The sequence below is a fragment of the Leptosomus discolor genome, chromosome 2, assembly GCF_034619465.1.
Source record: "Leptosomus discolor isolate bLepDis1 chromosome 2, bLepDis1.hap2, whole genome shotgun sequence".
Lineage (NCBI taxonomy): Eukaryota > Metazoa > Chordata > Aves > Leptosomiformes > Leptosomidae > Leptosomus > Leptosomus discolor.
The window spans coordinates 86,299,187-86,323,753 of record NC_141392.1 but is presented as its reverse complement, the minus strand read 5'-3'; the positions used below and the strand labels follow the sequence as shown (position 1 = coordinate 86,323,753).

The 24,567-nt window shown below is 38.7% G+C and overlaps 1 protein-coding gene across 1 annotated transcript in view; it reads right to left on the bottom strand.

Annotated features, from left to right (window-relative positions):
* Positions 1 to 24,567, bottom strand: part of MDN1 (midasin AAA ATPase 1) — a 101,640-nt gene that overhangs the window by 39,056 nt on the left and 38,017 nt on the right. The window contains exons 32-57 of the mRNA XM_086460460.1: positions 23,729 to 23,873; positions 22,395 to 22,524; positions 21,630 to 21,863; positions 20,693 to 20,890; positions 19,055 to 19,263; positions 18,402 to 18,524; positions 17,179 to 17,376; positions 16,980 to 17,087; positions 15,656 to 15,844; positions 14,437 to 14,526; positions 14,066 to 14,326; positions 13,646 to 13,916; positions 12,752 to 12,911; positions 12,333 to 12,449; positions 10,961 to 11,169; positions 10,243 to 10,388; positions 9,158 to 9,360; positions 7,826 to 8,046; positions 6,671 to 6,784; positions 5,760 to 5,892; positions 4,985 to 5,094; positions 4,163 to 4,296; positions 3,291 to 3,451; positions 2,845 to 2,965; positions 1,529 to 1,739; positions 1,155 to 1,386 (exon numbers count right to left, since the gene is read on the bottom strand). Coding sequence (XP_086316586.1) covers positions 1,155 to 1,386; positions 1,529 to 1,739; positions 2,845 to 2,965; positions 3,291 to 3,451; positions 4,163 to 4,296; positions 4,985 to 5,094; positions 5,760 to 5,892; positions 6,671 to 6,784; positions 7,826 to 8,046; positions 9,158 to 9,360; positions 10,243 to 10,388; positions 10,961 to 11,169; positions 12,333 to 12,449; positions 12,752 to 12,911; positions 13,646 to 13,916; positions 14,066 to 14,326; positions 14,437 to 14,526; positions 15,656 to 15,844; positions 16,980 to 17,087; positions 17,179 to 17,376; positions 18,402 to 18,524; positions 19,055 to 19,263; positions 20,693 to 20,890; positions 21,630 to 21,863; positions 22,395 to 22,524; positions 23,729 to 23,873 — 4,428 coding nt within the window. The remainder of the gene's footprint in view (positions 1 to 1,154; positions 1,387 to 1,528; positions 1,740 to 2,844; positions 2,966 to 3,290; positions 3,452 to 4,162; positions 4,297 to 4,984; positions 5,095 to 5,759; positions 5,893 to 6,670; positions 6,785 to 7,825; positions 8,047 to 9,157; positions 9,361 to 10,242; positions 10,389 to 10,960; positions 11,170 to 12,332; positions 12,450 to 12,751; positions 12,912 to 13,645; positions 13,917 to 14,065; positions 14,327 to 14,436; positions 14,527 to 15,655; positions 15,845 to 16,979; positions 17,088 to 17,178; positions 17,377 to 18,401; positions 18,525 to 19,054; positions 19,264 to 20,692; positions 20,891 to 21,629; positions 21,864 to 22,394; positions 22,525 to 23,728; positions 23,874 to 24,567) is intronic.

Below are 24,567 nucleotides of genomic sequence, written 5' to 3'. Positions count from 1 at the left end.
CTGTAGCAGGTAGAAGAAATGCAACCTAAGTAATGCTTAAGCAGGGCACATGAAACAAATAATTTGGATAGTAAAATGAATGGATAACGTCAGGCAAAGTCACAGTAACAAAGACTCCTTGAAAGGTCAAACTGGCAGCATTTTAAACACTGGAGAAGAACAAGCACTCAAATAATACTCAAAACACCTGCATCCTTCAAAGCTGGCAAAATCTACCTACAACAAAAGGCGGAAGCGGCAGCATCTTCTGTAGCTATAACCTACATGTTCAGCAAAAGGTACAAAACATTTGGAGACAAACTGTCTTCCAGCTTTACATTCTCGTGACAATCAGAACTTTGCTGAATTCTAGGAGTCTCACTACACAAAAAATTGCTTTCACTGAAATCTGTAAATGAAGAGCTCTCTTAAGGAATGGTAAACAATAAAAAAATAAATACACTTGGCCCCTTAAAAAAAAAATCACTTCCTAAACTAATAATGTTAATTTAAACTACAAGTATATGTGCGTGGTTTACACAAAAGGAGGCAAGCATGCTAGTGTACTTTCTCCATCACTAGGTCTAACTCAGTCTTTCTACAGTAGCCCCCAACATGGTGATAAACATCTCCATGTTAATTCCTAACATGAAGGACTCTTATTTCATTAAAAGGCAAATACTGTGTATTTCCAGAAGGAAAATACTACCTATCATTTACCACATAAAAGGTTTTAGTTCTCCTCCACCTCTAATCCATTCTACCACTAATAAAGCAATTTCTGGAGTCTAATGTGCTTATTCCAAGGGGCTTGGACATCAGCATTCCTATATTTGCATCAATAATAAGTTAGAAAAGAAGAAAACTACTTCCTCAGTGTAACACTAAACTACTTCCTTTGCTGATACTTTTTATAGCTGCCCAAGGGCAATTCTGTGTGCATATGCATTTATATATACATATATGCATTTATATATTTACATATAAATATAGGTAAGCAAATTTGCGTACCACGTACATATATATGCATACACACAGAGCCACATTTATTAATATACATGTACACACACACAGATCCACGTACAAATGTGAAGTACCAAAGTTACAGCTTTTAGCTAGGGATTCTGAATCCCATGAAAGGAACGCAGGATTTCTTTCTCCAACAGTCTTCTTACCTTCTTGCACAAGCCTTGGCCACATAATCTGCTGTCAGTTTGTACTGCCAGAGCATGCCTATGTATTCCATTGCAGGCCACAGCTGAACCCGACTGCACAGCTGGTTTAACAAGGCAGGGTCTACCTGGTTGGAGATGGTATCTTCAGTAAACCTTTCTTCTGAATGACCATATATAACTCCTTCTGCTCTCAGTTGTGAATGTACAGCTTTCAAAAAATTCTTTAGTTGATCTGTTTGACAGAGTGTAAGAGGCACATCAATGCATGGACTCCATTTCTTGCCAGTGAACATTTCACATCCTTTCCATTTGTATACAGAAAGAATGGAGAGGGCAGAAATCATCCAGTTAGGCTCTTCAACAGTGTTACCTACCCAGACTAACATCTTCTAAATGATTTGCTCTAATTATCAGGCCATCAGCTTGCAGCAACGCTTTCTTCATCTTCCATCCAGTGGCAGCAATTTTCAGACAGCACATTTTTTCCTGCCATCTACTTTCTCCAAAGGCCAATCTTAGTTCCGAGATATTAAGTGGTTTGCTGAGAACTTTTAACTGAGAAAAACATTCCATGCCCAGTTTATCCTGGAAACACAAAAAGCATGTTTGAACAAGTGGCAATGTTTCAGCAGCGCTAACAAAACAACAAACAAGATCTCTGACTGCAGTCAGAACTAAGATTTCAAATTCACATGCACCCACTGAAGTACAAGCATACGTAAACCAACCTGCAACAACATCTTAACAATTCTTTTGCAGCCCTACTCAATACAGCAGGAAGACAGAAATTTAAATAGTTGGCCACAATTCCTCCTTGTCAAGTTGGTTTTTTATCCGTTATGAAGAAATTACATAGATCATGCAGACAAACAATACCTCAACATGGCAATTTACCTAAACTAAGGGCAATAAATCCACAAACTAACAAAAAACGCCAGAAGCTACTGTCACTTAAAAGAAATTGGCATTTTACACCTGTAATTTAAATACATTTGGATGCCTAGAAAAACCTCCTAAAATTCTCAGTGAGCACTGAATGTTCTTTAAAGTCTCACAAAGTAACTACCCGCATTTTTAAACAGCTAAGTATCTTTGAGAGATAAGGTCATAAAAACCCAGGTCTAATTACTAATCATCAATTACTAAGCACCAATTTGTGCCCTGCTTTCAAAAAGCAACTTATATTCTTCACAAAAATCTTACTGTAAGATTTTTTTATTGAATGACATCAGTTGGTGGAATAACTTAAAAAAAACCCAACTTGTCAGTTAAGGGGCCTTGTCTTGGTAAGTAATAAGGCAGACTCATCCCATGCTGTACAGAAGGGAGTACACAGCCTAATATACACAGATGTATGTTCACTAAATAAGCAAGTGTCATACTGATATTCACATTTCCAGAATAGAACGATGAGTAATATTTTTATGTTTGTTCATCACTCCATATTAAGCAACCGCTATCTATACAAAGGACAATTAATAGTAGAAATGCTCTCTGGATAACTGACACATTTCACAAAAAAGTGTACATTAACATACGCTGATACTGCTTTTTTAGTCAATCTTAAAAGTCCAAAAGGAACGTATTTTTGCTGGCCTAGAAAGCAAGTGCTACAAATCTTTATGATTATTCTAAAGCATATTTGGACATCACTGGAAATACAAAGTTTTTGCAAACAGAGTACCAATACCTTAAAAGGAAGAGGTCTTCCTAGAGACTTCTGTAATATCTTCATATTGGCAGAAATACCAGCAGGATTGGCCAAGCAGCTCTGAATTTGCTGTGAAACAGATTGAATTTCCTTGGAAACCCTTGGAGATTAAAAAAAAAAGCCCACACAGTTATCTCAGAATTTGAGAAAAAAAGGTAAAAGGACACACAAGAGTTTCGGGAAAGTCCCTTCTCTTAACCTTCCACTAAAGGGGCAACCTAACTTTAATTTTTACCCATTATGTACTTTATCGATGATCGTTTGGGCAAGAAGCAGCCCAACGCTAAGAAACCTGAGTTTTAAAAACGCATCACTAATGGAACACAACCTGGATACTAACAGCGAACAATGTTAATTACCTAGAATACTAACAAAAGGGTAATTTATACAACCATTTAACAGAAACACAAATCAAAGCCACTCACTTGTGCTGGTCTGATCCAATAAGCATCTGAGGAATTCTGTCGATTAGATGTTTCATAACCCAGTGCCAGTGCAGAGACAGAAGTGACAACCCTGGTGAATCCACTGTCAGAGTGTCAGAGACTGCCCAGAACCGGTCACGCCACAGCAAGCAGTATAAAATCTAACAAAAAGCCAAAAAAGTTTATTTTCTCATTGCTCAGCCCTGCATGTTACAGAACGCTTCGTACTTCAAAAGCAAGATAAAATGCAAAAACATCGTCACTTCCATTAATTCCAGAATCAGGCAACGCTTTTATCCTTAGTGGCACACAACTACCGCTCAACTATGTGCTTTCTAAAAATACTGCAGGGCTCTGCTGGCATGGCAGGTGGAAACACACAAGTCAAACCCAAGTAATCCCTGCACCAAGTCTACAACTTCATTGTCAGATTTCAGCAAAACTATCTTCATGGTCTGAAAAGGGAGAGGGAGAAGCGCATCACCCCTGTGACATGCCTGTCAGCTGTCCAGGTGCAGGTATCTTTATCTGAGACGGATGTGGATGCTCCCTTTATCCTCAGTGGAGAGAAACAGGCACTTCTATGGCACAATGGATACCTAGGTCCCATGTCTGTACATTTAGGTAAGGTAGTTCCCACCCTGAGTATTTGCAGGCTGAAAACCAACATTCCACACAGAAGAAATAAGACGACAGAGCACAAATACAGCCACTGCAACAAACGTGATAATTTGCCTGGTCTCGGGCATAATTCTGAATGCCAACAGACACACTGGGGTTTATTACATGGTCCCTGAAACTAAAAAATAGCGTTCTGCACATTGTCTAATTTCACATAACTTCCATAACTGTATTACGAAAAGTCTACTTACATCATGCATGTCATCATCACTTAAGGCCACCTGAGTAGACTTCACCCAGTGAAATGCAAACGCATCCCAGAGTTCAAAGAAAGCAGCAAGGTTGACCACGACTGCATGAGGAAGGCAGTTGTAACTTCCTGGATCTGAGGTTTGGGGAAGAAGGGAAGAAAGGGAGAGACTCAATATTCCAGCCATATAACATGACAAGTAAGGGTCTATTTCTGATCACTGGATCCTCTCTGTGGCTAGGCGAAAAAAAAAAATAAAAAAAAAAAAATCTAAGAATCAAAGGAACAAAAAGTATTCCTTCGCTATTTGCACAGTTCTCTATTACCTCTATGCATTTAATATAAAAAAAAAAATCCAGAATGAAGGAAACATTGATCTTTTGCTTCTATGCAACATACTAACTTCATCACTAAGTGTTCCCTCTTTGTTTTAGGGGAAAACATCCTAATTACATAAAACAATAGGAGGAGGTTTAGAACAAAACCACAACTGAAGAACTTGACTATCCTCACTAGCTAATGACAAAATGCAATTCTAATTTCTCTCCACCATCTTCCTAAAGTTTAGATAATTAAGAGAGAAATGACATGCACTTGCTAGCTAGTAGAGGCTGGACATAAATGCTGTAGCATACGGTACATCTAATTTTAGAAGAATGTGTTACGTATCATGTTAGTACTCATCTGACTGCTTTACATTCACACGAACTTCCTTCACACATTCAGGACACACCATGTTTAAAGTAAACAATTCATAATGCTGCAAATTAACCGTATTTCAAATTGACCATAGAACCAAAAGTAACAGTGAAAATCAACCCACCTTTACGGAAATCTAGAGACATTCTTAAGATGCTATTTCTTGGCTTCTTGCTGGTAATCAAATTCTTCTCAGTGTAGCTTCTTTTTTCTCGGTCAAGAAACAATACTGCCCTGAATTAAAAATAAAGTTGTTAGAAATTCAGTACCATTTTAAAGCCTCTGCCTTATAAGAATGGTGAACTACAAAGTGACACTTGGTATTTCACTGTATTATGAAACAAGAATCAAGTGTAGCATAACTAATTGCTTGAATATGGTTTCTGCAGAAGCAAGCTTCATAAAAAAGATCCCTGACTTCAGCAATCATCAGGAAGGACACAGTAGCGAGCTACTAAGCAGATGCAACACCACCACTTGTAGGATATGCGAGCAGCTGCTTCTTTATCCTGTAACTGTGAAATCTGTGTACATTTTGTTCTTACTAGGAAGGCAGTCCACATCCGAAAGCAGGGCAATTATTTGAGTTTTAAGTCAGAGATTTCACACTGCTGCTTCTGCCTGTTTTATGCTTTACCCCACAGTTCTGGTTTGTCCTTGAAGTACTCCAGCCTACATGGAATGCTGGGACCTCTGCTCCCTATATTAAGTGATTGGTTTTAGACTGCACATACAGAAAACGGAAGCAAAGAATTTAAGTACCTGTAGGAAACCTCTGCTTAGCATTTTAGATCACATCTCTCAAAACCTAAAAAACACACTTGGCAGATACCACAAGTATTTATACATCACTGATTACAGTCATCAGGCAATTTTCACCACCTTTTTTGGTAACCCACCGATTTGCTACAGACTTCAAAAGGATTAGAAGCTGATCTGTGTGTTCCATTTCTGTATCGAAGTTCATAGAATTTCTAATGATATCCAAAAACTGCATATTCCATCTTGGGTCCAGAGGCATCACATGTTCATCTGGGAAGGCAGACAAGACAGGACAGCAGTGGAAACATTATTCAGTGAAAGACTTTCCTTGATCTCCCTGCCTATCCAAGAAAGAAAAACGCCTGAGAGGAAGGCAGAGTCTTAAGCTCCCTCACTCCAGATATCCAAACAGAAAAGCATTAAGTTGACTGCAGGTTCTCCAAAACAGAACAGTGAAGGTAAATTAACCAGTGGTCAGAGTACCCAAAAAGTCAGCCTAGAAACTCAGGTCCAACTCCCTTTTCCTTCACAGTCCAGGCGGGACACCTAGGGCCATCCATAAGGGGTCCAGTGTCACTGTAGCAGCTTTCATGCACCTACAAGCTTGGAGAGGAAACCACAGGCCAGACAACTGGGGGAAAATCATAGGCCTCAACACAGGTTTCAGATGGGCCAACACAATAAACGATGTGAAAAACCAAGATCCCTGAAACATCCAGTCAGAGTGATGCATAATATATCTACTGCCTTTCTCAGAACACCACTTAAGTCTGAGCTGTAGGAACACACCTGGGTCACAGATACACAGTCAGGATCTGTAGTCATAGCACTCATACCTAAATTGCGCAGGACGAATGCATTTAATTGACACATTTGCAGTTCTAGACAGCAAGAACGGCTTTGTTGTTATTTCTTTCACAACAAAAGCAACATATAGTTAGAATGTAGCCTTTGTTCTGTTACCCACTTTTCCCAAGAAGCGCTGCAGCGTGTTCAGAGAACAAATGAAGGAAGCGCCAATGTCTTACACTAATTTTTTCGGAAGTACCTGTCATAGTTGGCTGTAGCAACTTGATCATGTTACTGATTCCAGATGAGAGGGGACTGGCATAGAAACTACCAAGGGCTACAGCACCTGCTTCCAGCTGAATCCGCACTGGATCTGTAAGTGGAGAAGACAGAACGTAGGTGGAAGAGACAGAGCGTTTAGTACAAATAAAAAAAACACAAACAAAAAAACCTTCAACTGAGCCAGCACCAGCAGCCTGAACCTCATCTGTGCATGAATTCTGGACATGCTTGGTTGCTCTCATTTTGTATTAACTCCAAGAGGTCTTAAAAGCAGTCAGAATGTCATGGCCAAAGAGGTAAATCCAGTAAAGATTTACTGGATTTAAGTTAAAGTGGTGATACTTCATATATGCTATTAAAAATAGGGTTTGTGAAAATCCATGAGTTTATACCCTCAAATCTTCCTCTCAGTACATCCATTTTTGATTATTTTTTCCCCAATTTAAAAAAAAAACCAACACCACACAATAGAGCATACCTGTAATTAAAGTAACTTTCTAGGTATTTTCTAGTTCATACACACACCTGCCTGGAAAGGCAGCAAGATCAAGGGGGAGCAATCTCGTTCACATAGGGACAATACAGTCTGAGATTTCACACCATACAAGGAAGCTCAGTGTGTGAATTACTTGGACTAATGCCTGTCTAAATTCTCCACAAGTTCAAAGTGATTAATACAATTAAGCAAAGAATACCTCATCTCAGCTGCCATCTTGAATGTTCAGGCAACACAGCTTCAGGAAATTCCAGTTCTCCGGTTTCCTGGCTTTCTAATCATTTGTATTTTGACACCAAAGACATTTTACTGCTTTTACTATCACTATCAAAAAACAATAGTGAAGAAAAAGGCATATTTGCTTACACATAGAGGTGCCAAAAAATAACTAGTAGTTATGCGCATGTTTGAATAATAAAAGACAATGTTTAGCTCAAAGTCTCCTGTTGTCCCTAATATGCACAACCTGTTTCTGTTTCTCGCTGGAGCCTCAATGCCCTTGATTTAGTGTGGACAGTTGAGAACTTTCATATCAGATCATTTGAATGGTCTAGACGTTTTCATAGAAGACTTAATATTTCTGAAAACATAATAAATCAGCCTTTAGCTGAAAGAGGAAGTTAAATTATTACATACCAAGCACCTGTGGCAGATTTTTGGCTATGGAGTTAAGCCATTTAACTCTCAATGTCCAATCTTGATTAGTTGCCTTTTCTATGAACAATTTCACTGAAGCCTGGAGAACCTCCATTTCATCCATCCAGTTTGCATCTGTCTCAACAGCACTGAACTTGAGACTCTCAGGATTAGTGGACTGCATAATTTTTTGAAGATCTTGCAGAGTCAGTGGTAGTGTCCTGAAACACAAAGAAGTGAAGTCCAGCAATCAAGGGCTTGAACTGCCAGTTCCAGGAAATAATCTATTTTCCAAGTCAAGCTACTCAGCATGCAACCATCTTCAAGCAAGAAGGTAGCAATGCAATAATCTCTCCTCTTCCCTTTATTTAGCTTTAAAGCCAGTTTCCAACTTCAAGTCAGTTTGGGGTGTCTACTATTAGGAAATCTGTTGCCAAAAATGTATGCAGTGCCAGAAGTGACTATGCACAGCATTTCACTGAGAAATTATAATGCATTTGTGCACCAGAATTATAAGTGAGGGTAAGTTAAAAGAGACAAAGATAGGAGAGAAGTGTCACTGGTTAAAAAAAAAAAAAAAAAAAAAAGAGAAAGAGAACGTGGCTAAGGTTTTACAGTTTCAACATTATATCTTAGTACTAACTTCTACAGATTGTTCTTTCACTGGAAGCAAACCACAGGACCTGTCCACAGTAGGTCACTAAGCAAAGCAGGCAATCAGGAAGATTCTGTATCAGTGTTGTGAAAATAACAGTTATGTTGCACAAGAAATCATTAAAAGAGTTCTTGCATATGGCCCCTGCACATGAGACTTCTTTCAGACAGCTGTGTTTGAAGGAGGAAATTTGGTTTTTCACCTGAAGCTACTGGACCTAAAATAACTGATGAAGAATTGTTCACATAAAAGCATGAAATATAGAGGATCATTAGTATATTTAAAACCAGTTAAACACTCATTTTTTTAAAGCTCAGAAGGAAATTCAAGGAAGAGGTTTTTGAGGATTTTATTATCTTGTAAATCTAGTGTTCGCATTTCCATTTTCTGCTAAATGCCTACTCCTAACTCAACACAAAATGGGTCAAGTGTACTTAGTGAAGACTGAATAGAGTCAACTATTTTGGACCGAAGAACAAACAGTAAACAGTTAAACTTGTATTTGTAGCAGTTGCACGGAAAGGTAACAGGAGCCTCAGTTACAGAGTGCGATGACCACAGTCTCTACCCACACAATCTGCTCAAGACAAAGTTTTGCAGTGGACAATGACATGCCATTAGTGCAGACATAGCTTGTTTCTTACTCATTTATTAGACAAAAAACGTTTCCTGCCTACCTGCTGTTTTTAAGGTTTAGTCTATTCAGACAATACATCAGGACCTGTGCATCACTCCGGACTGTCGAAAGAAGAGAGTCTTCAGCTGCAAACAGACCTGTAGGTAGGGAATCTGGCCACAATCCCATTGCTAGCAAGGAGTCACCCCAAGTTTCATGGGAGGCCAGAGATGAAGCATGCTTCGTAACCAATTCTAAGACAAGCTACAACAAACAACCAAAAAGCAGTTTAGAATCATATTCAAACATGTATGCAAGTATACCACCTCAGAGAACTCTTTAATCACATGTATTTATTATGAAATCATTATAAACCAAGTGTTCTACAAACACTATATAACCTATGTGTTAGAAGTACCAAAACATTCCAACCGTAACTGAAGTAACGTATTATACAGTTTAAAATAGGAAGTGAGTACTGCCATCTCCAGATGACAGCGTTTCAGGCTATAGATTCATCAAGGATTAATATCCCGAAGTCTCAGCTGAAGCTGTTAAAAAAACAAGTGAGCCTCAGAGCCCAACTAGAATATTCTTTGGCTCCTTATGGTGCAAAAGAGTGAGCCACTATTTACAAAATGTCCAAACCCCCGTATTTATCCCCCAGGGAATATCTCAGCAAGCACATCCCAGATTGACAGTCTTCATGCAACTCTCACTCATCTGACCTCTGTCTCCAGTAGCATGCCACCAGGCTGAAAAAATAAGTCACGAAAGCACAGGTGACAGCTGAAATACACCGTACTTCACCTTTCAATACAAAATAAACAGCTTCTGGAGCTTCAACTGATCTGTTAAGAGTAAGGTACACGCAGAACTGCACTGCTTACACTGGAGCCAAGAAAGGCTCAGCATTTAAGAGATACAGAAAACATCCCAATGCCACTTAACCCCTCCTCTTCATCACATGACAGATGCCTGAGAGGACGTTTAAAATTGTTTGGTTCACCTCTCCAAGGGCACCATCTTCATCAACCCCTTGCTCAGACACTTCGGAAACACAGGATCTCAAACACTAGCCTCATGAAATGGTATTTTTACGCATCTAGATGATGTAAGAAAAGCTTTCAAATACAGGACTTTTACCTTTTGGTTAATCTGCAGTTGTTGTGAGCGGCCATAAACTTCCCAACAGGCTCTGTAAAAAGACTTTGCTAATCCAAGGCCTCTTTGTATCTGCTGCACAATCAACGCAGCAGCCTGGAGCAAAGGTGACAAAGATGACACAGAACCTGAAAGATACACAGCATTTAGGATGACAGCAGTGTTTAGTAATTGTTATCCCTTTAACCCTCTGAGGACAAACACCACTTCAGACCCTAAGGAAGATTCAAAAGAAATGAATCCTATTGGGTTCTGGAAATTGAATGGGTTCTTCCAAGGTTAATAAGAAAATCTGACAGGACTGTAAATACAGGCAACCAGCTCGAAATGAAACATCAAGCAGCTGAGATGAATGAAACTCAGTGTCACCTTGCTCCAAAGAACAACCTGAGTAGCACTTGTGCAAACCTATTTCACTGATTTTCACCTAGAATACGTTGCCTTCTCTATAGCAATAGCAAACTGACACCTGCCACCATCTGATGCCTCCTTACAGAGCATTCCAGTTAACATCTTTTTATGATTTAGGCCTCTTCCTGAGAATGCAAAAACAACCCAAACCAGCCTGATTATACTTTTATGCCTTTACTTATAACAGGACATAACACAATAAAATAGCCAAGCTTTAATATTAAAGAGTTAATCCAAATATATGTAATGAGCCCAAGTTATTAATAAACACCAAATAGACTTTTTTTACCTGCTATTGCCGCCTTGGTTTCTGAATGCACAGCCATGAGTGCATCACAGATGCTATCTCCCACTAAACCCAAACCATGCAGGAGTAACTTCAAATCCAGACTGTCCAATACATTTCCATCGTTCTCTCCAGGAATATAAATTTCAATCCCACGATTCCGCATGGCTCTGGATATTTCCCCATGAACTGGATCCATGGAAAGGAAAAGCCTGTTGGATATTAGAACAGAAGAGTTCAGTTGGAAGGGACCTACACTGATCATCTAGTCCAAGTACCTCACATTCTTAAGATGTAACTTCAGGCTTTAAAACTATCACTCTGGAACCAGTAAATCTGCTCTTCCACAAAGTAATTTCATCTTCATAAAAATGGGGACACTGATATCCAGAAAGCCAGAGACATCTACTGAATTTAAATGAGAAACTTGTATGAATAATTATACTTTGAAATTAGCCACAGATATATTGCATGTTTGTTAACTCAGTTATATCTGAGCTATGTCTATTTTATCACTTGCCTACTTACAAAAAAAAAGTTAAACTACGCCTCTGAGCTATTTAAAAAAGTCTTAGCAACAGCTTCAGATAAATCTGTGCTATTTAAAAACCAAAGTACCCAACACCCAAGTAGCTAATACTATCAGTATACATCTCTTAAAAGCAAGGAGGAAAAATTCTGAGACACAATGCAGTGAAAACAGGTTTCTGAAAAGTCAAAGATCTTGTTTCCAATTCAGAGGAAGCAGAGCATATCAGTCCCAATATTCTTTTCACAAATTTATAAAAGGTAGGAACTATAGAGAACACTCTGTATGTTCTCCTCCCATCTCCCCAAGAGCCTACTTCAGGTCTGAGACAATACGGACTGTCTGTTTGGTTTGGTTTGTTTGGGGTTTTTTCAGTTCTATCACTGCTGGAAATTCAAATTTATGGATGGGATGAAAAAAGCTGGGAAGAAAACTATTATGTTGATATACCAGCTTTCATTACCAACATATCTGAATAGTTCACCATCTTCAACACATGTATCCTCAACTCCGTTACAGTAAGACAGAGAGAAGCGCTGAAATCCCAAATTAGAAATGGAGAATCAAGGCAGAGGTATACTGCTATGAATTTTCCAGTGTTAGTGGAATAATAGCCTGTGCTGCAACAGGGATATAAAGCCAAGCCTCTAAAGCTCTCTATCATATGCTCATCACAGTGCAGTTTTCTTCCTTGCCACACAGACAGCATTGCTACGGTACATGGCAAACTGAACAGCATTCAAGATACCAAGAGACTGGCTCACTGCTGACATTTTTTTTCTAAACCTGCTATTTGGTATGAAAAAAAAAAAACAAAGGGAAAAAAAAGGTAGAAATGTAAAGCACCTGAAGTTTGGATGAGGAGCTATTGTAGGAATTGTGCCATCTATCACACCTCTCTCACTCATGGTAAGAACGCCTCCTGGTTCGAGTAAAGCATTCAAGCGGTCCAGCACAGAAGGGCTATATTCAAAAGAAGTTAATACGGTCATAAAAAGGCAACAATTTGATCCCTTTCTGATCTGAAATCAAAGTGGTACCAGTCTTAAGCAAAAAGCCAAACAGCCAATTACATTATAAAGTAACAGGAAAACTATCAACTGCTAAGCTAAGAAGGATGACATTCTTCCAGAAAAAGGAAGTTACTGCTCCCCTGTATTGTTATCAAATGCAAAATGTTCAGCTGTGAACACACAGTAAGAGGAAAGTCAGTTAGGGAGGTCAAGGGATTTACTCAGTGAAGCAAGGCCAGTAAGATCTCTTACTTGCAGAAGTTAACATTGTCCATCAACAGCCAGTCTCCAGACTGCAGGGCCTGAACCAACATCCCATCCACCCACTCAAAAGTGCCGTGGCTGTTACGGTCAGCAGCCTGGGCCTGCTGCAGCTTGAAATGCCGGAACTCTTCTACCAGGTGAGCAAACTCTGAAAGGAAGTATATCTTACATCAAGACTTACACTACTGAGGTAGCTTCCTGTTCTACTCAAGAAAAATAAGTTACTGCATTAATACACATATATGACTCCTCCTTTTTAGGGGAATATAAAACAGCAGACACTCCAAGTAGCCTCCCATATGCAAAATCCACAAGGACAGAGGAGGTTTGCAAGAACAGAGAAATATAAACTAGACAGACATGTTCTCCTAAACAGACACTTTTCTCCATCCCTTCACCCCATCAGATGAAGTTTGACAGATATTAATGTTATATTTTAGTCAATGATTTAAAAAAAAACCCAAACAAACCCACAAAAAAACTCCAACCCATACGTTATTCAACTGACATTTGAAAAGCTCAACTGATCAATGCTTCAGAGAACAAATGCAAGATCAGAATATCCAAATTCCCTTTCTTAGGAATATAAGATAAGAACTGTATTGCATCATATGTTGAGTAGCTCTGTACAGGAGAATTTCAGTGTGGACTACTGATTGCTACCAAGTGTGACTACACAAAAAAATAAACCTGAAGAACCATCACCAATGTCATGTTTTCAGAAGCTAGGCAGTAGTACAAGTATGAAGTAGTACAAAGCAACATACAAAAACCTACAAAAAACACCCATGTTTTCTCAAGCTTTCACTGCAGATTTGTATTTTTCTCTTATTTTCTTCAGAGGAACATATAGTTTTACTTCAAATCATCCACCATACATACCTGCCTTTGAGTAAGAATTTATTTTGTTGTTTAGTCGCTGGGAAAGCACAAGTATTCCCTCCAGTTTGCTCACTAATTCAGCTGTAACACTTCTACCTCCTTCACCCAGAGATTTGGGTTTGTAATTCAGGATGAAATTGCTCCAAGCACGCAGCACAAGTTCAGCATCATCTGCACAAACTTCTGCCAGGAGAAGACTGTCCCTTACTAGTGTGCTCACAGCATTCTCCACTTTTTCCAACAGGTGCTGCCACGGCCTATTGATGTCAACCTGAAAACACGCCGTTACGGAGTTAGTTCATCCAGAAGACTGTGGTGCCCAAGTCTCCATTTGGTGCTTAAACACCAAGATCACAGTGGACTGCCCACTGTTAGGTAAGGAAGGAGAAATATTGCCAAATAATAAATAACAGTATTTACCTGTTCAAATCCACCCAGGAGTTCAGTTGTATCCATTGCACTGTTCATCGCCATGATTTTTAGCCGATGGCCAGTCAGATAGGCCAGCAGCTCAACAAGACTGGTTTTGCCAACAGCTGCTGGGCCCACCAGGATCACCATCCAGCTCATGTGCACACATTTCATTATGGACTCGAGGGACTGCAGTGAATGATGCAGAAGTGACAGATTTCTGCCAGGACGAGGAATATAGTTGCCACGAGAAAGAACTGAGTAACCGATCTGGAAGGGATGAGAGACACGTGGGTGAGTACTCAAAGAGGCAAATGGGAGCTCAGCTGTGGAAGTTGCTTCCTCCTCTCCACTCACAAAACCTCTTGACACCAGCTTACCTGAACATTATACGGAGTGATGTGAAACTCTCTGGTTCCTGTATACACATAAGCCTCCTGGCCAAAAATGTCTCTAAATACGGATATGACCTACAACAGTTGAAAGAAGAAAAAAAGAGACTTATCAGTCTGAAGTTAACCATTGTTCTAAAGATTTACTTCTAAAGTAGCCTTCCCTCTCAGCTCCACAGCCGTGTGATAGTAACCAACACAGCTTAATCATGTGTCATTTCATTCAAAGTGCAGCAAGCAATCACAGTGAGTGTGAGCTGTCCACAGCAACCCCTTCACTAAGCATTGTTTCCTGTGACTTGAAATACTGTAAGTAATGTTTGTCTTTAACAGTATACTGAGAAAGAAGTCACTCCATAAACAAGCTCTTTGATAACACACAAAAATATAACATTACTACAGGAAGTAACCCTGAGAGAAACCCATGAGAAAAATATCCAGTCACATACAGTCAGCAACTTCAGTCCTACAGTCTGATTGACTTTTAGTTTAATGTCATCTAAATGTTGTGAAATTAAACAAAAACAAAGGATTTCTAGGCAAGAGAGGACAAATAGGTGGCAAAAGTGGAACAACAACTGCACTGAGTGTGTTTTAGTAGAGGAGCCTTAAGCAGTGAGTTTAACAGCCTGAGGGGAGAAATTTGACAAGCAGATGAAAGAAGTGGCAGATAAATAAGAATTAACAAAAGAAATCCAAGCCAGAACAATTTATAAATGCTGGCAGGGAAGGGCAGAATTACAGGACATTATTTTTACTTACTGTACTGACACAAATGCTTTTTAACCACAACTTTAAGAATCTCTCCATATCTCAGTGCCATTTCTCTTCTCTGCTCCCTGTCTTCTCTTTCCTCACAAGTAAGCATGTAGCCCACACCACTTCTATGACATTATTATTTAACACAGAGTCACAGAAGAATAAGTTGTGTTTTGCTGTTTAAGTCCTTTGTTATTCTACTTGCTTTCATTTACACCAGCTTTGTCTTTTATATTAGTTTATATTAGTATATCAATTAAATTGATATTTTAAATGATGTGGGGAGCACGTACGTATGTTAAGCCTAAAAACCTCAAACAAATCTATTTTTCTTTTATAAGAGGTCATGTCAATGAATGAATTGCAAGGCACCCTCAAAGTAACACTTGGATTTCTGGAAATACTTCCTGACAATTTGAAAAGCAAGGAAGGAAAACACATGGCTCACCTTCTCTTTATCTTCCTTGGTTCTCATTCTTTCTCCATATACCAAAAATACATGCTGGCCTGGATCATAACATCCTGGCGACTGGTCAACAAGCATAAGCTGGCACCAGCGGAAAAGATCACGTAAGTTGAACTCCCAGGGGCCTCCTCTCTGTCCCCACGTTTTTTCAGCCATTACTTCTTTGTCAATCTGGAAAAAGTAGCAATTAAAAAAAAAAAAAAATTTATTCCACCCACGTGCTGGATTTCAAATGCTTTTTTCAAAACTCAACTGAACTTCTGCCTTCAGCACTGCTTACAAGACAGAGGACACTATTAGAAAGAGCAAGCTACATTCACTTTTCTGAAGATGTCAGGAACTAAAGCTTGATTTAGTTTGTCTCTCCTCTGCTAACTCTCTAACACTCAGCTCAATCTTCTTTTTACTCTTGCACTCTATAAACAAGCATTCAGCAAGATGCTGTCACAAAAGATTTTATGTAAGGCCACAGAATACTTTCTCTTAATATTACTACACTTTTTTTGTTTCACGACATGAAGATTAAACACAATTTCAGAAGCATGACTATAAATAAAATTCTTACTGTGAATTTTATATCCTCCACTGTGAGCAAAATAGCAGCCACAAAATTGCTAGTAAGTTGATGCCTTGCAGTTAATGCTTGTTGAAAACCTTTCACACTAGCAAAATTTTAGAATCAAGCATCTCTGAATCCTTTGCCACAGACAAACCCTATCAGGAAAGATTTTCCTTTTATTGGTGTCTCAGTGTTCCAGAAGAATGATACATATCCTTACAAGCTTCTGCTTCTGTAAAGGTCAGATGCTGCTTTCACTAACATCCCATAATAAAGAGCAGATTAAAAATTCAGACCAGAAACAGAAATACACATTTCGGTTCTTGTTAAGATACAGCTCATTTTGTTTATGCTTCAAGAATAATCCATATGTGTGGAAAACCATTATTTTCTCAACTCACTTCACGAAGCTACCAAACTATAAATTTTTCCACCTTCTGTAGAACAAAGCCTTTTATATACATTTATTTTGCCTTCTGTGAAAAATAATGCCTCTTCAGTTATCAACCACGTATCTGATTGTAGTGGTACAAGTGGGTTTTAGTGGTGTTCTTTACTTTCTTCTGCATATACTTCCATTCTTTTTTACCCACACGCTTCTCTATAAAAATGCCTGGAATTATAATATAAGACTCAAATTTTTAAATCTGACTGCATTCTGCCTACTTTTATTTATTTATTTATATAAATATATATTTATATATATATATTTATATATATATAAAATAAATTAAAATATGCACTTACCTTGTTATTGAAAGCAACCATTTTAGCAATAATACTTTTATCAATAGCAGGAAACAGCGTATTCCCAATGAACTCCATATCTTCTGCTGACAGTGGATCAACATACACCTGTAGAATCCAGAGTATGCCGAGTGTTGATATAGTCAGAAAACCACAAGACAGGATCATGACATAGTTTAAATCAAACAAATAAGCTTGCCTGTGTAAATCTATTAAGAAAGGACTTGGGCAGACCCTTTCTTCCACCTCCTTGTCTGTACGGATTCTGGCATCCAAAAATCTTAGTTGTCTTATGTTGTACATGAAAATTCATTCCCAATTCTGGAACATAAATCTCTGCTCTGTGGTCAAAGCATGCATTTAGCCCCTCTAATACAGACTGAGAAGCCAGATTCAACTGAGGAAAGAAATAAGGATACAATATTAATGTTCCACAAAACACTTTTGCAAAATCTCTAGTTTAACAGTCTGGGATACACAGAAGGTAAAACTCAATTTCTTTCCTCTTCTAGCACTGTCATATGTTATTACTCCCAGCTAGACTGTTATACTGAAGCAACTAACACACACTTCTCCTTATGTGCACTTGCTATTTCTACTTTTTTTTACCACGGTAACAAAACAATTCTCCACTGTAAAATCTGCACGTTCAAGATGTTTCTTCTGAACTTACGTTCATACATTTGTAACATTCAGAGTGTTTTATTTGCTTGTTTTTTTAAATGAAGGCAGTCTGGGTTATATAAATATAATGGCTGTTTAAAGTGGAATTCTTCACAATAGGGGGAAAAAAAGCTACACAAACAGCTAAAGAATTTCAGATTTTGCATTCTGCAATAATTAGACTGCACACTGCCAAGAAGTGAGCTCTGTGTATGCACATGCTTGAAAGCAGTTGCTACACGGTACATAAACAAACTTGGGGTGGCAGGATAGCTTATACTGGCAAAACGAAACTCTTCCGCATCTCAATTAAATCAGTACCTAACACAGTGTATTAGTCCTAGCAAAATGCCTTCTGTTTCAGTGAAATTAAGTCCATATAACAGCACATCCACCAAAAATTCTGTTGATGCTCTTCCCCAAAAACTTTCAAGTGTAAATCAAACCTATCCTTGGTTTTCTGCAGTAATTTCGACTGGGATTCAATCCTTGTTCTCTTGTCTAAAAGAGGTCTAGTCAAAGCCAGTGTTTTACACTCCCTCCACAGAGGGCCAATGGGCAGAGGGACTTAGTAGAGGAAGATTAATCTTCTCCTAAACAGAACGATCACTTTCAATGTGGCACTACATACACATAACTAAAAGTAAGAAAAATTTCTTTCAGTCATCACCACTTGAAGGTATTTATCCTACATGCCAAATCATCACCTTTGCTCTTCCAGAGCATTCCATTTTATTTGTGCCCCAAACTTGAGTTTACCTCATCTAATACAATCCAGTGTCCAGCCTTTAATGCCGCTAGTAGTGGTCCATCACGCCAGGCAAATTCTCCTCCCTTCCCACCTTCAACAGGCAAGTCTGTCCCAAACAAGTCTGTCACATCCTTTGGGAGTAGAGAAGGCAGGGTGGGGGCAGGATTACAAAACTCCACAACAGTTCATTAACAGACTTTGTTAACTTTACTTCACATTTTCTCCCTCCTCTTTTAATACCTACATTTTAGCTCTATTAAAAAAAAAAATTCAGTAATGGCAAGATGCTAAAAGCTTTTTCCATTATTGGATTCCAGTGACCAGCTACTATATTTAACACCAAAAATTACATTGGAACAGAAAAACTAAAAGAGCCTTAAAGCTGTTTTCAAGTAACTTTGCAGAAGCCAAGAAAAACACAGTAGACAAAGACGCGTATGTCTTTACTCAAAAAGAACAGAACATTCTGGGAATTGGCATTTGCTTACAGAAGCTCACTGCCCTTTCTGGTTCCCCCTTCCCAGTCAGTTTTATCCTAAGACCCAGAAGGAAAAACTGACATTTCAGACTCAGCGCCAAAGCTCAAAAGAACTATGCTTTTTAAGATAAACAAAACCTCCCCCCTGCCATAAACACTAAGTTACAAAGATAATCATTCTACCGTTTGCTCAGATAGGTTGATTCGAACCAGACAGTTTCCAGATGCTTTTGCCAGGGCAGCAACTAGACTGGTCTTGCCCACTCCCGGTGACCCCTCCAACAAAATAGGTTTGTTAAGCTGAAGGGCTCTTAACAGTCTTTGTGCATTCACCGCTGTCGTCCCGGCATTTAGAGCATAATCTGTAATGCTGTTCCTTTGGAGAACAGGGCCTAAAACAAAGGAAAGGTAAACCAGAAGACAATTAAACCAGAATGTTTATGCTGGGGCTGCTGACAATGTGAACAAGATCATTCTCTCTGTTAACTGCTGATCTCATTGCAGCAAGTAATGTAGATCAAGCTTGCATCCCTTTATCAGAGATCAGGCACGTATACTTTCTGTTGGACCCACAGCTGTTTCTCAGCCCATCTCCACATATTTTTGTTGAATTTCACAAAAAGCATACGAATATACATGAAACTTCGACACTTCCTGGTTTATGATGAAAACTACAGATCTATCACTAAAATAAAAAAATCATAAATCTGTCCTTGTGCTTCTGAAACTCAAAAGCAGCTTTTGAAAATTTGTCACTAAAGGATACAATTCAGTCATGTTCTAGAACAACATAGTAATCTGTTCCATACGCTGCCAAGTCTGTGAAGGAAGAGTACTTTAATTAAAGTACGCTGCTAGGCACGTATTTCTTTACTGTTATTATGATATGCAGCGAGGAGAGAGTACAGAGTTTGTCTGCTGAATTCCAGCCAGCATAGCTCATTGAGACATCACTCCCCAAATTCTGTAATACAGCATTGTTCAGGGAGGTATACAAGACATTAATCACCAATTTATCTTACACATGTTGATACCTGTTTAGTATGAAAGAGATCCTTCCTTGTGTGATCTAATTAGCAGAGGGAAACTAATCGATTGACAAAAAGCCACTACCTTGTATAATTTTATGCATGACTAACACAATCTGTGAATATCAAAGCGTTCAAAGAGGAATGATTAACACAGCATTAGGAACGCAGTTCCATGTATCAAAAACCAGCTGAACTAGAAAGCTCATAGTCATCACTTTTTAGACCTGTCACTGTACTTTAAGGGTAGAAAGCAGTATTTTGATAGTTCCATTTGCCTTAATTAGTCACATGAAGAACTGAAATGAAGGGACTAAATAATTTTGCAAAAACTGCAGTGAATCTTTGAGAGGCTAAAGCAAGGCAGGGCATCTGCCTGCATTCTGTTTAGCGTTGTACCCTGGACGCCTACTTCCCATCCTTTACACAAGGGTCAGGACGAGCTGTAGCTTTAGTTAGCAGAAGTTAGTAGACGTTCTAACCATGCAAAGCGACAGACCGCAACTCAAAATTAAAGAAGCTTTGTTAGAACAAAAAAGGTCTACTAAAATTAGGCATTAGTCAGTAATTTTAAGAAGTCAAAGAAAGCAACTAGCAGATGTGTCTTAATACATGTGACTGAGTTGCAATCAAAACACTTGGAGGCAGAAAAGGCATTTTTCTAAAGCTTGAGAAGAAACGATAAATTGTTCTGTAACAGCTCAGGTATCCTACCTAGATTTAGTGAATAACAGAGCTATTGGTAATAAAAACCACAAAACAAACATCCACCCACTCCCACAAGGTCTCTTGCCTCTTGGAATAAAAAAGGGGTGGATTCCCATAAAGTTGTCCATCCACACAAACTCCTTCTCCTTTGTTCTGTCATAAATCTTTAGTTCATTCTTCTGATAATCAGTCAGATCAAGGAATCGACTCATTTTCTCACACAAGAACGTCAGGCATTTTTCACGAGCTAATAAAGCCGTATCAGCTGAGCAGGAAGTTGTACCTGTAATTAGAAAAGTTAAGCGTGCTTCGCAAACATAACTAGGCACGTTCACCTTATGACTAAGAAACTCAAGTCCTTCACAGATGCCACTTTTATGCAGTATTCTGTTTCAGGTTTGTATTTCATGTTAGTGCTTTTGCTTGCCAGTGCTTCCAGTGCTATTTACCATCTGTAAGCAACAGAATTACAGACACCTTATTTCCAAGCCCCTTTCTTCTACCATCACTATCATCCTGACTCCTTGCCATACCCCCGCCCAGTTCTTTCCCTGCATTTCTTGTGGCTTTTCTTTCCCCACTCCCATATCTCCTATTTATCAACTGGGCCAGTGGCCAAACATGCAAAGATGCATCCCGAGCTATGCATATGATACAGGTTAGCACACAGATGCTAACATGTGGGGTGGGAGAGAGAGAAAAATACGTGATCATGTAATTAAGTACCATACCAGCTCAGAAGACTCAATAAAAACCACTGGCTTTCTTAATTTGGGTGTTAGCTGCCTTAATATTATTAGTACTAACTCTAATTTACTGAAGCGTGCTGTATTATTCAAACTCTTGCTACTGAAACACAAAAAAGGCATATGAAGCACAGGATTTCGTTAAATGGAAGTGAAAACATCTCCCAGAAGAGTTCCATGCTACCCCAAAGCATTTTGTTTGCATTCTACTCAAAAATATTAATACAAATACCTAGCTTCATATTTTCTGCTACCAAATGAGCACTGAAAACTTACCTGATCCGATTCCATCAATGTATACCAAACACGCAGCATGGATAAAAGACATCATTGGAGAAATGTAAAGAAGGCTATATTCCTTGGCAGAATTTGTCTCTTCATCCTCTACCATGACGTTCATAAAACTAACCCATGACAAGACATCTCGCACACTGAGAATACACTGACGACCAAACTCTTGGTTGGTCAGCCATTCAACAAAGTCCATCATGAGCTCTGCTATGCCTGCGCCTGAAAAGAGAGTAACAAAATCAAGGGACTTATCAAATGATTTTATTGGTCACATCTACTACACTGTTGCATAAAAAGCATCACTGAAGTAGATACAGGTGTAATGCATAAGCAACATGGGTGAGTCCTCTATATCCTAACAGCCAGGGTAACTGAAGAGTAAGTCCATGCCTGTGCTGTCGTTACAGATCCTTTTAAATTCAAGTAACAAGACAGAATCCAGTGAAGCTGCTGCCAGAAAACAAAGTGGCAGTTCTTTCAACACCTTCCATTGAAACTAAGATTGGGCACTGAAGGGCTGGGGATAATTCAATTACCTGGATGGTGAAGTAAATACAGCCTTGATCTTACTTCTGGCTAGGCATAACACACACAATGAGGGAAGAACCAAGTCCAAAACATTTTACAACCATCCTCAGAGAGATGTATTTACAAGAAAGGGACACAGTGGTGTCAATTCTGAGGAAAGTTTAGCAGCCTCCAAACTCATTTTTTTTTTAGCAATGTTTGAATACACAAGGAAATACGCACCTTGATGATTTATTCCACCCAGAGACAATCCTGGATGAAGATTGTGTTTCACAATCTGTATCAAATCATCACGGCCATTGCTTTGTGGACACCATATTTCTGTAAATCTGTTGCGCAATGCAGGAGAAAGCTGCAACCAAGCAGGATGACACAGCAATTCATGTTACATTACATCACATTACTTAAGGTCACAGTTAACTGACAGCCTTGTAGCCACAGTGCTTGCAAACAATAAATAAAGTGACCAAGTTAGACCTTTCCTTCTAATTTTGACAGGGCCACTTTATAACAAAATCTTTGAGAGAATGAGGATTTTAAGATTTCTAGGAGCGGCATCAATGCAGGAAATGGCTGATAAAGGAAGTTCAAAAGAATATGAGAAGAAACAGAGCTGGTTTGCAAACACCAAAGCTCCATTTCATTCTAGGACATCATGTATCAAACAATGGATATGTAATCTCCCTTTGCTTACAGAAGCAAACTATCACATGGAAATTTGCCTTCAATTACAGCTCTTTTCTGTAATTCCTCTCTTCCTCTGGCTGCATTAGCCAAGAAAAAAATCACTAGCGCAAATGCAACGCAGAAATAAATCCCCTTTAAACACATGGCTTTACAATGAGTTGTTCCGTACTGCACAAACCACTTTAAATGGAGTACCCACCTTATTTTGGGTAAAAGAGTTTATAGTTTTGTTTTGTTGTTTGTTTTGTTGGTTTTTTTTTTTTTTTTTTTTTTTTTTTTTTTTTTTAAGTCCTATCTCCCATCTACTTAAACGTTTTGTTTGGTTGTTCAGTTTGGGGTTTTTTTTTGGTTTTGTTTTGGTTTTTTAACCTGTCTTAAGTGGCTTAAAGTAAAACTTTAGAAACAGATTTTATTTATTTTTCCGTTAATAAGAAAGGTCTTCTGGAACGTGATGTTCATATTCTCCGACAATGACAAGATGACTGTCACTTTCTCAAGAGTATTAGGGAAAACAGTCTATTATGCAACTTAACACTATTCCAGAGTCATGTTAGAGCTGGATTTTTGCTTCATGAGCCACATTTCCTGTACTTGAAGTATTCCACATATCAAGCCTACCTAGAGTATTTAGAGGCCTGAAGTTTTCTTTGACATCCTGCTGAGTATTGACTTACGTTGTCAAAATGACAGCACACAGGATGGAAGACAGACACATCCTAATCCTCCTTTAGAGCGATGAAATAGATGCCTACTAGGAAGCACTGGATGCCAGAAGTGGCATGATGCTTTTTCACACTGCACCTCCAATCACTACACCGTCAATAGGACCAGAAGATGCATGCTGTACTTCCAGCTGCTTTGACATTTACCTCTTTTTTCCCAAAGTCGCCTCCTGGGTTCATGGTTGCAAGGATACGAAATTTCTTTCCTGCAACTAATAGTTCTACCTCGTTCTCCTCATCATCTTGACCACCTTTTTCAGCAAGTACCAATGTCTTTTCAGCTTCAAGAACGCTACAGAGAAGTTAAAAAAATTTATTTTAAATTTCGTTTCACACTTCAAAAGGTCAACTAAAAATGAAAATCACATGAATTGGCCTGATTAAACTTTCATTGCCCCAGAATTTGTATTAAAAATTTCAAATCTGTTCACCCTCCCCAGCTGAGAACATTTCTGATTTTGTTCAGAAGGAGACTCTTCCCAACCTTGTTGATAAGGTTCAGTCAACTAATCTGTCAAAAAACTTACAAAATAAAGTATGTATCTCGCAGCAATCTTTACAAAAGCAACGGCAAAATTTGTATTCGGAGGAGCTAGATAAAGAAATCTGTACAAAGAACCAGTCTTCAAGCTGACAGACTATACATCTGAGAAGCACTCTACTAGGCTTTTGTGATTTTGGGGGACTGTTTGTTTTATTAGCTGTACTTCACCACGCACTAAAAGGTGTAAAAGTTTCACCTGTTACCTGTTTAGAAAGACACTCCTTAGTATCACTGTCAAAACCGACAGAGGTTAACTGAACTTTATGAAAAACGAACCTCAATGACACAGTGAAAAACTCATAACAGAGAGGGTTTGAATATGGTAGAAACAAACAGCTGCTAGTCACCTCACTGTAATGGAAAAGACTAAAATGAGGGATACTGCTGCAAGCAGATAACAAAATGAAATTTATATTTTACTATGTATTTACACAAAAGAGGT